General features: G+C 42.3%; 2 protein-coding genes across 10 annotated transcripts in view; one reads left to right on the forward strand and one right to left on the reverse strand.

Annotated features, from left to right (window-relative positions):
* Positions 1-5,785, forward strand: part of SFXN1 (sideroflexin 1) — a 35,387-nt gene extending 29,602 nt beyond the window's left edge. For 4 of the 5 annotated variants that reach the window (XM_010718966.4, XM_085236979.1, XM_085236978.1 and 1 more), the window contains 3 exons: positions 3,821-3,870; positions 4,573-4,620; positions 5,663-5,785. In XM_010718966.4, coding sequence (XP_010717268.1) covers positions 3,821-3,870; positions 4,573-4,620; positions 5,663-5,759 — 195 coding nt within the window. In that variant the 3' untranslated portion in view covers positions 5,760-5,785. Of the gene's footprint in view, positions 1-315; positions 3,537-3,820; positions 3,871-4,572; positions 4,621-5,662 lie in introns of all 5 variants that reach the window. The other variant, XR_014886696.1, reaches the window with a different exon arrangement.
* KIF20A (kinesin family member 20A) lies at positions 3,793-14,731 on the reverse strand. Of its 5 annotated transcripts, none has more exons than XM_019620415.3 (19): positions 14,671-14,731; positions 14,284-14,465; positions 13,739-13,828; positions 13,500-13,619; positions 12,904-13,042; positions 12,627-12,814; positions 12,399-12,543; positions 11,229-11,429; positions 10,893-11,004; positions 10,724-10,795; positions 10,020-10,163; positions 9,775-9,940; positions 9,373-9,534; positions 8,565-8,704; positions 8,363-8,465; positions 7,543-7,741; positions 7,291-7,382; positions 6,886-7,023; positions 3,793-6,363 (listed from the first exon to the last, which is right to left on the reverse strand). In XM_019620415.3, exons 2-19 carry the CDS (start codon positions 14,446-14,448, stop codon positions 6,091-6,093), a joined length of 2,649 nt encoding a protein of 882 aa, XP_019475960.1. In that variant the 5' UTR covers positions 14,449-14,465; positions 14,671-14,731; the 3' UTR covers positions 3,793-6,090. The 5 variants fall into 5 exon arrangements, with proteins under 5 accessions (XP_019475960.1, XP_010717274.1, XP_085093101.1 ...); XM_010718972.4 differs by having other exon boundaries at positions 14,557-14,716; XM_085236975.1 differs by having other exon boundaries at positions 14,284-14,462; positions 14,557-14,712.
* Between the last annotated feature and the right edge of the window lie 57 nt (positions 14,732-14,788).

Here is a 14,788-nt window from a genome sequence, read left to right on the forward strand (position 1 = left end):
ATTAAAGTCTTTGTTGCTTTTATCTCATTCAAGAAGTGAAACTGCAGTGCATCCAAATACACTGACTTGTTTGCAGTGTAAGGAGCCCTGTACTGTACTGATTGGGCTCCACAGCTGTTGACCCATTCTCTGTTAGCAAAATAACTTTAAGTGGCTTGTGATACTGTTGTGTCCTTGAGAATGTATTGAACGTTATTAACAGAAATGCCATTAAGTCAGCTGGAAATACATGACATTTGTGAAGAAGTTGCGAAAATTCTCAGGGTTTGAAGACAAATGTCTGTTGTTGTTTGTGTGGTGTTGTGAATTTTTCAGATCAGCAAAAATGAGTGATTTCTTCCGTGACTGTTCAGTGGTCTTTGGTACCATCATGACCATTCATGCTCACCTGTTCCTCCCCCACAGCCTCAAAGACTGAGCAGAGGCGAAACACTGCTCTACAGGTCATCAGTGGTAACACTTGGTAGAGATTAGTATTAAAGCCTTTAAGGAATGAGCTGCATTTCTAACAAGCAGCTTCTGCACGTTCTCTTGAGGTTTCAGAAGCATCATCCCATTTGCAGTATTACAACACCATCCACACAAGCTTTACTAACTCATTTTTCTTAGTCTTTGCTTTGCACGTCATCAGCACTCTTGGAAAAAACTTCTTGTAAGCTTGCCAAAGCCTATTAAAGCAACATGCAGGGCCAGAAAAGTCAAAAGGCTGTTAAATGATGAGGAACACAAAATGATGTTCTGCAGTAAGATAGAGGTAAATACTTCTGGACTGCTGGTCTCAGTGATAGCAGTGAGTCATCCTTTGATATTTAAAATAAGATGTAGGTTCAGTAGTATTATTCATTTCCATTTTCTGACATGGTTTTGCATGAGGATATTTCAGTTATAGCACTAATATAGCTTACAGTATTCACAAAAATTATTGCTAGAAAATGATTCAAAAATGTTTTTAAAATACAAACAGATTCTTGCTGGTTCAAAAAATCCTAATTCTTGACCAGAAAACTCTATAAAAAAAAAAAGTTTATTTTACATATACACTGCTTTTGCCTTTGATTTTAGCATTTGCTTTAACTGCATTTTGAGGAATTAAGCAATGCAGTGACTCTTGATGGTGAGGCTGTATGCTGGCTGTATGCTGCACGTGTTGACTAGCTCCACGTGGAACCAAATCATTGCTACATTCGCTGCAGCAAAAGGATCCATAAGCAACCTTGCTCTAAGGGACAGCGTTTATAGATTTGTTTAGTCTCAGATAACCTTTCCCCATTGGAAATAAAACATTTATCTCATAGAAATGTCTGAAAATCCCAAGGGAAACTGAAGCTTTAATTTATATTGCCACTCACATCTTCAGCAACTGTTTCTCTCTGGTTCTGCATACTATATTGACTCCAGAAACTTCAGGTCTCTTAGTCTGTAACTACAATAAATATTCAGAGCTCTTAGAAAACTAGAACAGAGCCTTTTTTCTTTTAAATATCATTCTTGAATGTCTTATGCCTTAGATCATTCCATGCTTTCCTTCTTTAGCTGTTGTTTCATTTAGTCTTGTTCCTTGAGAGCAGTCATAGCTACCCTGAGAGAGCTGACACAGTTGGAGATCCCACAGTAGAAAAAGCAGAAAAAAATCTGATTTTTCTTTTTGGCTTTTGTTTGCTTGCTCCATTTCTCCATTTTGTTTGCTATTGTTTCTCTACTTTCTCTTTGCACTAACTGCCAAAGTTGCCTTGCAATCTGGAATTTAAATCCTAATTCATCTGAAATTACCTTCTTCCCTGTTTAAATCCATCTTTTAACAGAATAAATTCTTTTGCTGTCTTGTACTTCTCTGTTTTCTCTTTATAAGTATGTGCAGCCTGCGTTTGAGACTGGCTTTATTGTTTTAAATCTTTCTCTAGGCAGCCATTGACCTTCTAGTATCAGTGTTTTACCTTACCATTGCTCTTAATTAGTGCCATCTGGAAAAACTCTTGAAAAAGAAGAGCAATAATTCAGATCAAGCACCTTGGCTAAATTTGTTCCAGCAAATGAAATGGGTGTTAGTATTGCCTATGTTCATAGACACTTCTCTTTTTCAGGATAATGACCAACTCAAATGGAGGCTTGAAACCAAAATCTGTTACTGTCATGATGCCCTTTAAGTCTTTTCAGTTATAGAATGTTTGGGGCTTTTCTTTTACGTGTCTTGCAGTGCAGTTCTCAGCATCCCTCTCCTTTAATTCTCCCTGTATACAGGAGCCAGTTACCTTACTGAATTTTTGTGTTTCCAACTAAACACAGGATGTGACTTTGGCAACTGCTCATCTGTGAGCTGTGATTCACACAGTCCAATTTCTGATCTTCCCCTGCCATGGAGGGCCATGGAGTCTCTTGCCATTTGAACTCTCCTAGTATATAAAATTTGAAGGATTTTGAGTGAATTTATTTCAAGTGAGAGTCAAAGGTGTATTTAGTGGATTGTCAGAACAATGGAGCACTTCTTACTGTTGCCTTTTCTGTTTATTATCTATTGTTGCAATTTATTGGTAAATTGTGCAGTTCTTTCTGCATTCATTTCTGGATTACAGGTTAACACCAGGAAGAAGAAGAAAAAAGAGGAACAGTGTGTTTACATCATTTCCTCTTTCTCTCAGGCTCTGGAGTAAGCTTCATACACAGGCTTGGTTACCACTGCTTAGACCTTACTTAGCAGCAGCTTTATCCCACTGAGCTTTCTAAATTTCATTTTTCTGTCTCACCTGTCAAATACTGTCTGTCTTTTGTTCACTGGTTTCCCCTGTAACTTCTATATCTTGAATACTGCCTCTTGCAGAAAAGCATCTCCATTGTTGAGAACATCGCCCACCATAACACATCCTTACTCTTAGCTCATTTGTTTAAAAATCAGCTTCCTGTTATCATAGCATTTGTGGTATACATTCTGCTTATTAAAGACACTGACTTTACAGTAACAAAACAGAAAAAGCCCTATGTAGAAATGAAATAACACCAGACCTGTTCAAATACCATTAGCAATTTCAACTAGAAGAGGGGTTTTCAACTAGAGGAGGGGTTTCCTAAACCATTCAAAGACCTACAAGAAAACTGTCACTTCTTGGTGTATGTTCAAGTTCAGCAAGAGTTACAGTACTGGAGGGTATGCTATAAAGAAAAAGAGTCTGTATAATGGGGTGCTTTCTCAGCTAGTCCCTCTTTTTTTTCCTTAACAAGAGATGAACACTTGCAGAACTGGACTGTACTAGGCTGTGTGCTTAATGATTAAATTCCCACACTTCAAATCATGTTGTAACATATCATAAGACGGGAGAAAGGGCAATCAGTTCCTTGATATCTCCCTTATTTTTGGTCAGCAGGTGCAATGGGCTGTTGCCCACAAAGCAGAGTGGCAGTTGTGAGTTAAAACCAGTTGATGGTATGGAAGAGAGAGCTGCAGCCAAACTCCCCGTGCCCTCAGGAGGTCTGCCAGCACTTTCCACCAGCACCACTCCCAACTTGCTAGCTACTGTGGGCTTACATGACTCACAGTGGTTCAGGTCAGGATCAGTTCAAAATTAAAACAGTTGGTCACCTATTGTAGTTTGTAAGGGATGCTCAGAATAAGTGTATGCTGATATCACTGAGAGTTTTCTTGCTAGTTGAAAGAGATTGGGATAAGGCTTTCAAGCCATAGCTCAAGCTTAAGGTATGCTGGTAATTGTTTTCCTTTCATCGTGTAAAACACTTTTAGGTGCAGGTTGTCCCTTCTAATGCAAGTTTCCAAGGTGGGAAGAGCAATAAAAGATACCATACTCACTGTGTCATATTTTATTTTAAACAGAGATTTCCATGGATGAGTGCTCCTATTCAAGTCGGATTAGTCGGATTCTGGTGAGTGCCTTCTTTGGACTGGCTGCTATTTTGAAGGTATAACTTTAGGGGTTGTTTTTTGAGGAAAGTAGCATTTGCATTTTGTATAAAGGTAAAAAAAAAAAATCAACAACTATGTATGTCGAAGCAATACAGATAAGAAGCTTCAGAAATGACATTCCTCCACTGTTCTGAGAAACTGAGACTACAGCACTTCGTTTCCACATCTGTGGCTGATAAGCTGATAATACCATTAAAAAAAGGAAGCAGTTAAAGAAGCTGACAAAAAAAAAAAAGCAGGGGGTAGGGAAGAGGAAAGGAAGTGCCAGGAAACGTGTAAGCAATTTGATTTTTAAAAAGATACTTTAGCTGCCACCTCCATAAACAATAATTGTAAACTAATACTCGGCTTGAGTTCTTGAAACATCTGGTTAATGGAAGGTTTCATTTGCTGTTGTCTAGCACCTTATGTTGCATGTACACCAGTGCAAAGCACTGCAGGGACATCAGATGAAAGGGTATTGCTTATGTGTTTAAGTACCACATAATACAGAAAGGATTTCAGAAGTATAATGCAGTGAGAAATAAAGTTGTTGTTTTTTGTTGAACCTTATCTCACTATCCATACCAAAACAAAAAAGAGCTTTGTGCTTAGAAGACAGTAAAGTTTCAAATTTTCTTTTAGCACCCTAAATACTGTAAACCTGTTTTTGTCTTCTCTAGCCTTGTGTTTGCAACTCCTCTGTGTTGTGCACTGTTTCCTCAAAAAAGGTACGTATTGCTGTTACGTTATTCTTTCTTTAATGTTACATTCAACACATGCAAGATACTGCAAAGAGACACAAGTTGTCATTGCCTCACAGAGTATACAGTCTCAATATTCATATAACATGATAAACATGAGAATATTCAGAAAAGTAATTATGAGTAACATTGTTATTAATGTAGTCCAAATTATCTGTTCATGTCCAGTAAGGTTATGGCTTCATTAAGAATGGTCAGATCCCATTTCATTTTTTAGATAGAAACTGGATATAGAGAACAGCACTTGACTATATGTGCTTATTTGCAACTTGGTTGGTTTTTTTCCCCATCAATACAAACTCCTCAGTATGAAAACCTATTAAAAAAAAAGCTCATAGCTGAGATAAGAATAAAATCTGGATGAGTTACCTCCAACTGAAGTTAACTCAAATTGCAGTATATAGTAGAAACAAGGTCTTATGTATTCAACTTATCACTCATCATTATTTAGTGATTGTCAGAACTACTACAAGTTGACAAGCTGCCAAATGTAGCTTAAAAGATGCAAGCTGGAGCTGAGTAGGTTAAAATAGCGAGCAATTGAAGTAGCTTTTGACTTCAAAAAAAGCTAGCACAGAACTCACAGCACCCCTCTACTGAGGTAGCTCTCGATTTTAACTAGTGCTCTCAACTTCACAGATCTCAAACTGTCTTTAGAAAATTGCATCTGTTTATGTGATCTGGCAGCTGAATTCACTTTTGTGTGTGATGACTCAAACATTAACTGAATAAAATCAGACAGTAAGTTAAACACAACCTTAAGCAACTCCTTAAATTCCTGCCTTCACAATAGTAGGAACTCAGCTGTTCCTGTAAGGTATGGAACATCTCTAACACCTTTTAAATAGGAGATTCCTTTGCTTGATCTGGGGAGCATGATTCCTTTATGAGGAGTTCTCAGTTTTTTTATAAACTTTCCAGAACCCAGGAATTTTAAAGAGATTCAGTCTTATTTTAGAATCAAGTGCTTGTTGTATATAACACCATTTTACTTGTTTCTTTTGCTCAGTTCTATGTCTGTAACACGCTTGGAGCCAGACTTACAAGCAAAGATCCAGGAGAACAGCCCTGAACTAGAACGCGTATACTTTAATAAAGGATTATAATTCAAGGAAGGGAGAATATCTTACAAGGAGGATCTCGTGAACTTATTTTTATGTGCCAACATAGTTGAAGAGAACTCATTTTAACTGGTCATTTAAACCACTGCACTGTTTTATACTTAAAAATCTTTCCTCACTGTAGTGTTTAAATTACAGAAGGTCGTTGTCCACCACTTTGGTATTGATTAAAACTTTTAACCATACATATGCAGAGATGTTTACATAAGCTCTCAAGCAGCTACAATAATAAACAAGCACACAAAGAAGAGAAGCTACGATACTGGGTATGCCACCTGTTCCAGTAATGGGGAGGCAGGGATGCCTTTCCAAGAAGTCATAGAGCAACTGATCGAAGTTGCCACCCTCTGGTAGCAGCAGGACGGGGAGCTGAACGTGTCAGAAGGTTGTGCAGGAAGGGCTTTTTGCCAGGAGGTTGGTTAGGTTGTAGGTTTTCCCTGTTAGCACAGAACCGTTTCTTTAGAGTAGACATTGGAGGAGCCTGGAGCTTCTGTACAGTGTGATACTGTTCAGCAATGCAAGCTGCTTTCTTCCGCAGATCCAGTTTTACCAGCATCATGTTGTTCTGCAGTTCTGCCAGCGTTTGGTCCTGAAAAATGGAAAGCAGTATATTTAGAGATACAATAATGTAACTCCTGGGTTATTATGAATTGAAGATTCTGCTGAACTTCACTAACCAGCATGCTAAATAAGGGCATACAGAAAAAGCTCCTACTGTCAGCAGTATAGCAGTTCAGTAACAAAAAGGAAACAGTTATGCTAAGAAAAAAAAAAACAGAATCCACCATGCTGTAAACGTGCTGCCATAGCAACTGTGATGGAGCACAGTAGATAATGGAGCACAGTGGATAATGGAATGAGAACTCTGAATTCTGCTTTAAGTGCAAGCTGTCAGGTGGCTGAACAGAAACAGTTGGGTCCCTTTTGGAGAGTTAAATATGCAGTATGACTCAAACACTGAACAGTTAGCAGTATAGCTCCCTTAACGTAACAGGTATTTATGTGTCTAGAGAATAAGACATTTATATTTGCAGCTACAAGAATCTAGGTCTATCTGCTGCTTATATCAAAGTACATAAATACCACGCTGCAACAAAAGACAACACATTACCTGTCTAGCCAGGATGTCATCACACGTACAAAGGGCTTCTCGAAGTTTCCCTGCACCTGTACTGTGGCAGCATGCCCTCTCTGCAGACTGAAGAGATTCCCCAAGTTTTTGTAATTCTGAGCGTAGCAATCTCACATTCTACAAGAGAGATTTAAAGTGAGCTGTTGTATTAACACTGTTCTAGAAACAAGGCTGCTCTGAGATAATCCAGACATGCAGTACTGAGGGAGATCTGAGTGAGGTACACTGGGATCAGTAACACCAGCATCTTCCACATCTGTACTCAAGGTTTGCTTTCAGAATGCTGTCAACCATTTAACACCTTGAAAATAGCAGCTCCAAACACGTTTTAACTGGCAAGCATTTTGCTGCGCAAGTTTCTTTCTCTAACAAAGATAGAGTTACCTTCTGTCCATCCTCCAGTTTCTTGTCTACATCCACAGTAATGGGTTTGGCAGAGGGAGGTGGCTCCAGTAATCTTTGGTACTTGCGCAACTCTAAGAACAGACAAATTAGTGAGCAAGAGCTCATTCACAGAATGTTAGGTTTTTCTTAAAGCCTGGACTGCCCTTGAGACAGACAAACTGAGAAGAGCTCAGGCTTCCAGTTTAAACAAAGGAACTTTAGATTTTGAACTAGGAGATGAGCCTGCCTTACCTGATGATGTTGTATTCAACTCCATTTGACACTGCTCCAGTTTGGCCTTAGTATCTGTCAGCTCCTGTTGCAGAGCACACGAGGCAGCCACTCGCTTTGATCGACGCAAGCCTTGCTCTGAGTCCCTTTGCTTAGCATCCAGTTTTTGTTTTGCCTCTTGCAGAGCAGCTTGGAGCTCTTCAATCTTCTCATCACGCTCCTTGAAGCAAGTTTGTTCAAAAATTAAACAAGACTTTCTTAATACAGCCTTTGTTACCTCAGATTTTCCGGGTCTTTTTCCCCACGAGACATTCTCCATCATCCATTTCACACGTTGGATACAGCATTTAATGCCCTTTATGTGAAGATAGTGAACCCACTTTGTTGAGAACCTAAACCATTTTTCCAGCCTCTCTACCACATGTGTTAATTTGCATCTTCAGAGAGGGCCACTCTCATATGATGAGAGCTATAGACAGGCCTGTACCCTTCACAACTACAGTTAATAAGCGAAATTCACAGAACTGATGTTAATTTGAAGATTGCAAGGCAAGCCACTAGCAAAAATAATAAAGGGACAAAGGATTATGTTGGACTAACAGAGGAATAAAAATGATTACACATTAATTCCCAGATTAAGGGTTGAAAAATCTGGAAGTCCAACTAATACAAAATAGTCAAGAAATGAGAATTAGCAAGAATTGTGGATCAAGTTATCATGTATTAACATAGCACAGAAAAAACCCGAAATATTTATTCTCAGTCTGTGTAACAACATCTTCCTGAACCCCCAGGCTCCTGCCACCTTCCTCCTGATGTCATTCCTTCCCTCTGAACAAACCTGGATTTCTTCCTGGTAATAGTCAGTCAGCGACTCCTTCAGGTTATTCAGTTTATCTTCATACAGTTCCTCCAGCAGTTCTTTCTGGGCATCAATGTGTTGGCTACGAAGAAAAGCAAACAGCTATCTGTATCTCGATCTGATAGTCCTTGGTACCACAGCACACCCTGAACACAGGGAGATTGATCAGCCTCAGCTGTACCTCCACCATTGCTCCTTCTGCTGCATGCCCTCCAGCATCTCATTGCAGATCTCTGTACGGAGACGTATTTCGAGTTGTAGCTTCTCCTGCCTCTCTTGCACCAACAGTTCTCGTGCAGCTTCCACTGCACGCAACAAGTCCTGGAAGACACAAACTCCCTTGCCCACACTGCATAGCAGAATTAAGACCTAGAAAAAACAAACTAGCTGATCCTGTATCTGTAAGGCTGGGGTATTCTAGGTTTAGGATGTTTTTCCAAGCGACTAAAACTAAGTTGGTAGGTTTGTTCCCAATTCCTTTCCCATGAGATGGTTTAAACACCACTCCAACTGAAGCTATCTCTGTAAGCAGCTTGCTATACTGCACTGCCCAAGGCTGCACATGCCTTTGCTACTCTGATACATTACAACCCAAATCTGTATTTCTTCCACTCCACTCTTTCAGCTATTCCAGCTGCCCACTTTGAGTATCCAGAAAGTCTGATTATTTTTCCTCAGTTTAGCCAACTGTTTTACTAATTCTCTGATCAAGATTTCCTTTATAGAGGAGAGGTTACAGATCTGCACCTGAGCTCTTAATGTCCTTGTTCCACAAGTGGACAAGTGTTTTTAAGCACATGCTTCAGATTTTGAGCAACTGTGGATGGAATATCTTCCATAGATTCTCAATTTACAGTGTTCTAAGGATCATATCTTTGAGGATGTCTGTCATCTTTTGCACTGAGTTCCAGGACCCACCTTCTAGATTAATGTTTAATCATATTCTTGCTTTTCTATTAATAAAAGCTGCAAAATAAATCACAACCCACCTCTCTCTCATAAACAGAGACATCCACTTCATCTTCACTGTCTTCTGTTTTCACTTCTTCTTTCTCTGTAGCCTCTGAACCCTGGCTGGTTCGCCTGCTGTGCTCTTTGATAATTGATTGTATGGATGGAAGTCCCAGCTTTGTGGGAGGGGCCTGAACAAGCTGAAGGGGAAAAAAAATTATCATTACTGGTTCATAAAGCCTGGAAGCTACAGTCTTTAAACATAGCAGTTCTCTGTATGCTGTCAAACTTTTGAATTTAGTAGAGTTTGGAATTACTGGGAAGTTAACAATCCACTGCAAAAACACAGGGAAGGAATGCCTGCCTTCTGGTAGGAAAGGACCCATTCCCATAGGAGGAGGCATCCTGAGCATGTCACAGTGCTACTAAGTGTTACTTACCTGGCTGGCAACAGCTGAGAACTTGGCTACATACAGAGTTTCATCATATGTAGATGCACACTGATTAATGTTAACAATCATACAAGAGCGCCCACGTCCAGTGAAGAAGCCCTGGAACACACGGGTTAGCTTGCTGTCCCGGAAGGGAACCACAATCTGCTTCAGTCTACGGGGAGAGACAACAGTAAGACCATGGGAAAAGACAGCCTCCCCACACCCTCCCCTCTGAAGCTCCAGATACTCACTTGGATTGCTGCTTCTGACGGAGGGCAGTGATGCAGCGACCCAATGTATGCAGGGAAGTATTGATGTTGTTTGCTTCTTTCATTCGATCACCACTTTTCTGGTCTTTGCAGCGCTCTGATCCCGCAAGGTCACACAGGGATAGCCTGAAAAAAATGGAGACGTTATCTTTTGACCCACCATATTTGTGCTGTTCTCACCAGGTTTACGATTCAGACACCTTGCAGTCACTTTCCCCTGCTCACTCTCCCAGCTTCCTCAGGAGGACAAAGAAAGCTCCTTTAGGATAAATTAGGCGGGTCTTTCTATCTAGCAACAGCCCAAGTGTAAGGATTAAATGAGATAAGAACAACATGAGCTTAGTGTCACATTCAAAGATCCTCAAGACAGCCACTTCCCAGGTGCTGAGCCAACTCACATCCAGATAACTGTGTCTGAAAAACAGGCAGCAGCCTCAGTTAAATCAGCCCTGCTGCAAGGGCAGTTACTCATGTTTACTTTTAAAGAGTTTAAGAACTATCTCAAGTCATATTTTGCAGTACTCCTCAACAAAGCTCTCCCCGCTGTCAGTTCCAGGCCTAAAGAGTGGAAACATTCACTCCAAGTGCTTTCCACAAGATCTTCCTTAAGATACTTTCCAGATCCACAGTAACAGTTTAAGAAAGTCCAGAGAACACCCACAAATCCTAGAAAGCATGAAACTTACTCGCTGATTTTGGGAACAATTTCACTGCCACCTCCTTGCAAATGCAGAATCCGAATGGAGAAGATACTGTGACTGTAAAAGGAGCATGCAGGCATTTAAAAAAAGAAAAGTAACATTTAAAAGCTTCTCAGAACTGTATATCTAAGAAATGCCCCCTCTCACTCCAGACCTGCGACTAGAATTCTGGTTCATGTGGGTGCTAGCAAAACTCTGGTTTTTCCGACCCAGTTTCAGGAGCTTCCAGGCCTCATCAGCATCACGGACATTGATCCAGTTTAGATCTAGAAAAGCAGGCATGCATTGGACATGGCAGTTAAGAAACCATAGCATTTCCCTGACATTAGTAAGCTTCACATCCTCTTTATCCAGGCATCAGAAACTTCTGAGGGGCCAGAGGACATTGTGCTCCCCAGCATATCACCACTAAGCCACCCACTCTGTCCTTAAGTCTCCCCCAGGTGTGATCCCCCTAGGGGCCCACTACAAACATCTTTCAGGTAAATACCTTTCACATAGGGGTTGCCAGTCTGGTCTTCACAGAGCCGCAGCGTCTGCCTCTTGCGGTTCTGGCCAGGGAGGGCTGGTTCTAACAAGTCATAGATTAACTCATTGTAAATCTCAAAGAAAGAGACCCAGATGGAGAACTGCACATCTCCTGTGGTGCTGAGTGAAATACGATCCAAATCAGCCCAACGAGGGCCCAGTTCTGGGGAGGAAAAAAAAAAAAAAAAAATCATGACTGCAGTCTTTCTAAGGTCAGACCTGAGTTGTTCAGGAAAAGACTGAAGTGTCCTTCTTCAGTAATAACACCATCCCAGACTCAAAGCTATTCTACATACCCCCTGCTGTTTGGATATATGCAATTACCTATGCCCAATCACACAGTATTAAATTCCCTATAACAGTATCTTTATGCACAAGGACTGCCTATATACTTGATCTCAACTCAAGAAGCACAAGATATTTCATAAAAACTCTGACGTGTTTTAAGCCTTCTTACTCCCTGGATACCTACTCAGCTAGTAGTTCCTCCATTTGACAATCTGGGTACAAGTGGGCAGTGTGATATCTCAGTGCAGCACCTTGCTTTCCAACAACCCCTCACTGCATAGCAGTCACCTGCTCAATAACCATATGTTCAGATTTTGATGAGACAAATGTACAGAGTTCTTCAGCTGAGGGGCTGTAATGATATAATGGGAGGGAAGGTACCACAATAATAGCAGGGTAGCAAAGTCTTCAGCTGCAGCAAATGAGAACAAGCCCAAGTGCAGCAGCCACAGATGCAGAAATGAAGGAAAAGAGCTGCCTGCCTTTGGAAAGCCTCAGGTAGGCAGGGATCTCTAGCAAGAGATGCCCTCACCTCCACTGCCAACCCTTAAATGAGGTCTGGGAAAGGGTCGATCCTGGCTCCATCATTTTCAGTCACTCAGGCACATTGCCTGCACCTGGGCTCCCCTGGGCTGGCCCTGTCTCCCCAGCAGGTGCTCAGTCACTGCTTCAGGCCACGACTCAGCAGATCTGCTACAGGAGTCATCATCTTTCAAAGGGAAAATCTGCGAGACTGTAACACCTTTGCTTCTTTACTAAACAGCACAGTATCTAGATAGCTATTGCCCTTTCTTCCTCTGTTCCTCCAACAAACAGGTGGTACAAATTAGGTTTCCAGTCATACCTTCTGTTTGGCTGATGTCTGAATGGCTGGTAAATTGGCTGGATGAAGAGAGGCCAGCAACTCCACTGTCAAAGCTGCCACTGATGGCGGCCTGAAGCTGAGATTCAGCACTGCAACTCCTTTTCAGTGGTGTTAACAGCTCCTCCTAGAGAGAAAACAAAAAAACCGTGACCAGGTGGTCTGACATTATTCACTCCCTAGTAAACCTCCTGGAAACAACATACTTACCTCCCACAAACCCCCTCGCAGCATGCTCTGTTTCTTGGTCTCTTCCTGCCGAACCTGCCTGCTATCTAGCCAGATCACCTCATTGCAGAGTGAAGGCTTCAGGTCCATGGCTTGGTACAGGCGGTCCCCCACACTATTGAAGATAACAGCTAAGGAACGAGGCAGAATTCCACCATCTTTGATGCTACCTGAAGAAAGAGCAGGAAGCTATGGATTCAACAGAAATGTAGAAGCACACAGCTACTTCACGTCTGCTACCATTTTATATTCCCATTACCCTGAATGGTGTGAGTCTTCCCTGAATTGGTGTTGCCATAAGTGTAAACCAGCCAGTTCTGCCCATTCAATACATCCTTTACCACCTGTTTCATTGTTTCATCAAAAAACAATTTCTGCCCCACATCTGGTCCAAAGATCTGCAAAAAAAACAACACAAAACAGCCTCATGTAGATCTTTCCTACTATTAGACTGCAGCTGATTTTTCAAATGATACTTCTTAGTCCTTAATGGATCCCTCCATCCTCCACCACCACAAAACTACCAGTAATTTCAGTCCAAGAGCCCCGTAAAAACAGACTGTTCACTTGCTTAGTCCAGTAACATACAGTATTACTACAGCCTTTAGCATGTTTAGATCTTTATTAACAAAATAAGAGTTTGGCATTTGCTGCTAAAGCTTGCAGAATCTACTTCAAAATACATATCTAAATAAGGAAAACATCAGAAATGAGTAGAGAGTAGTACAAGAGAACACAGTTCACACAGAATACTGGTACTACTACTACTAAGGCAGCTTTTTAAGTTGTATTACTGGCTTAAGCTCAAAACCTTCTTAATTGGGTTAATTGTGGTTGTCTGTCCCAGTTACCTACCTGAGTGAAAGAGAACCTATGTACTGCTTGTCCCACTCCACGTTCCGTGCTCCGCATGGTGAAGGAGTCTTTGGGAGCTTTTAGAAGAAGAGTCTCTGAATTTTCAATGCAGACACAACCCTGAAAGAGAAAACAAAATCCTATCATTGCAGTGGCTTACAAGAGGTTATGACATGACAGCAAAGGAAAATTGGTTCTCCCAGTAAGAACACAGGCAACTGCCTTATTAAGGATCTCACCTGGTCTTCCCCTTTTTCCAGCTCTGTAGGTTTCAGGGGTCGAACTCTCAGATACACCTTCAGTTTTCCATTAACATCTTCAGCAATAGCCTGCAAAATTTGCACAAGTTAAACATAGCAGCCAGAGCAGCAACGCACAGCTATCTGTCAGGCCCAGAACACCAACAGAAATCAATGCTTGGAAAACACACAACTCCCTGAAGACTTGCTCAGTAATTAACAAGCACTTCAGTGCTCCCAAGGTTCCCCAAAACACCAGAACATCTTTTCATACATTTCCACGTACACCAACACATCTTTGGTTTATGCAGTGAACCAGAACAAGAACCCAAAGCCGTGACACCAAACCCAGCCCCAGAACTGAGCACCACGTTAAGGGGCACCCATTTATTGTGCCCTTCATCAGAAGGCTGCTGGTAACGAGAGCTGCTCCGCCCAAAGCAGACTCTTCTTAAGAGCCCCTGCTGACCGTGCAGGGCAACCATTTTGTGCCGCATGCAGGACACAGCACTGCTCGGTGCGCGCCACCAGGGCTCCAGCCTCACCTGCTGGGAGCCCTCGAGATTGGGTGAGATAGCAGAGAACTCGGACAGGAGATCCTTGCGCACGTCAGCTCCAAACCCCGTCGCTGTGGATTCCAGAACGGGGGAGGCCGCAGCAGCACCGTCATCATCAGAGAACAGCCCCGGGGAGGCGAGCGCTTGTTCCATGGCGTCCCACGGGGCTGCTGAGGAAAAAGCGGCACAAGGCGATGTCAGAGCAGCGGCCCAGCCGACACGCCCGCTTCCCACGAGCGCATATCCCCATCCCGCGCCCACCTCACGCACGCAGGCCTGCGAACGGGTCTTCCCCACACGCCGATGCAGGCCGCTACACGGGGCTCCGCCACCCGCCGTTCCCTAGCCCTCGGTCGCACGACAAGCGCCGCTCACCGGACGAACGCCACTCTAACCTCGCGGCCGCTGCTGTTGGGGTTTCAAACCTCGCCGCCCGCTCGCTAAGCCAATGGCAGCCCGGGACCGCGCGCCAACCAATCAGATGCCGTGCTGA

This window comes from Meleagris gallopavo, chromosome 15 (genome assembly GCF_905368555.1).
Source record: "Meleagris gallopavo chromosome 15, MGAL_WU_HG_1.1, whole genome shotgun sequence".
Classification (NCBI taxonomy): Eukaryota; Metazoa; Chordata; class Aves; order Galliformes; family Phasianidae; genus Meleagris; species Meleagris gallopavo.

What these genes read in the sequence shown, in the direction of transcription:
- KIF20A (XM_019620415.3), bottom strand. Translation starts at nt 14,448, where the DNA reads ATGGAACAAGCGCTCGCCTCCCCGGGGCTGTTCTCTGATGATGACGGT. An exon ending in ATTACCAGGAAGAAATCCAG is followed by an intron (nt 7,742 to 8,362) that starts GTTTGTTCAGAG and finishes ACTTGCTTCAAG; the next exon opens with GAGCGTGATGAGAAGATTGA. An exon ending in AACTGGAGGATGGACAGAAG is followed by an intron (nt 7,024 to 7,290) that starts GTAACTCTATCT and finishes TCTCTCTTGTAG; the next exon opens with AATGTGAGATTGCTACGCTC.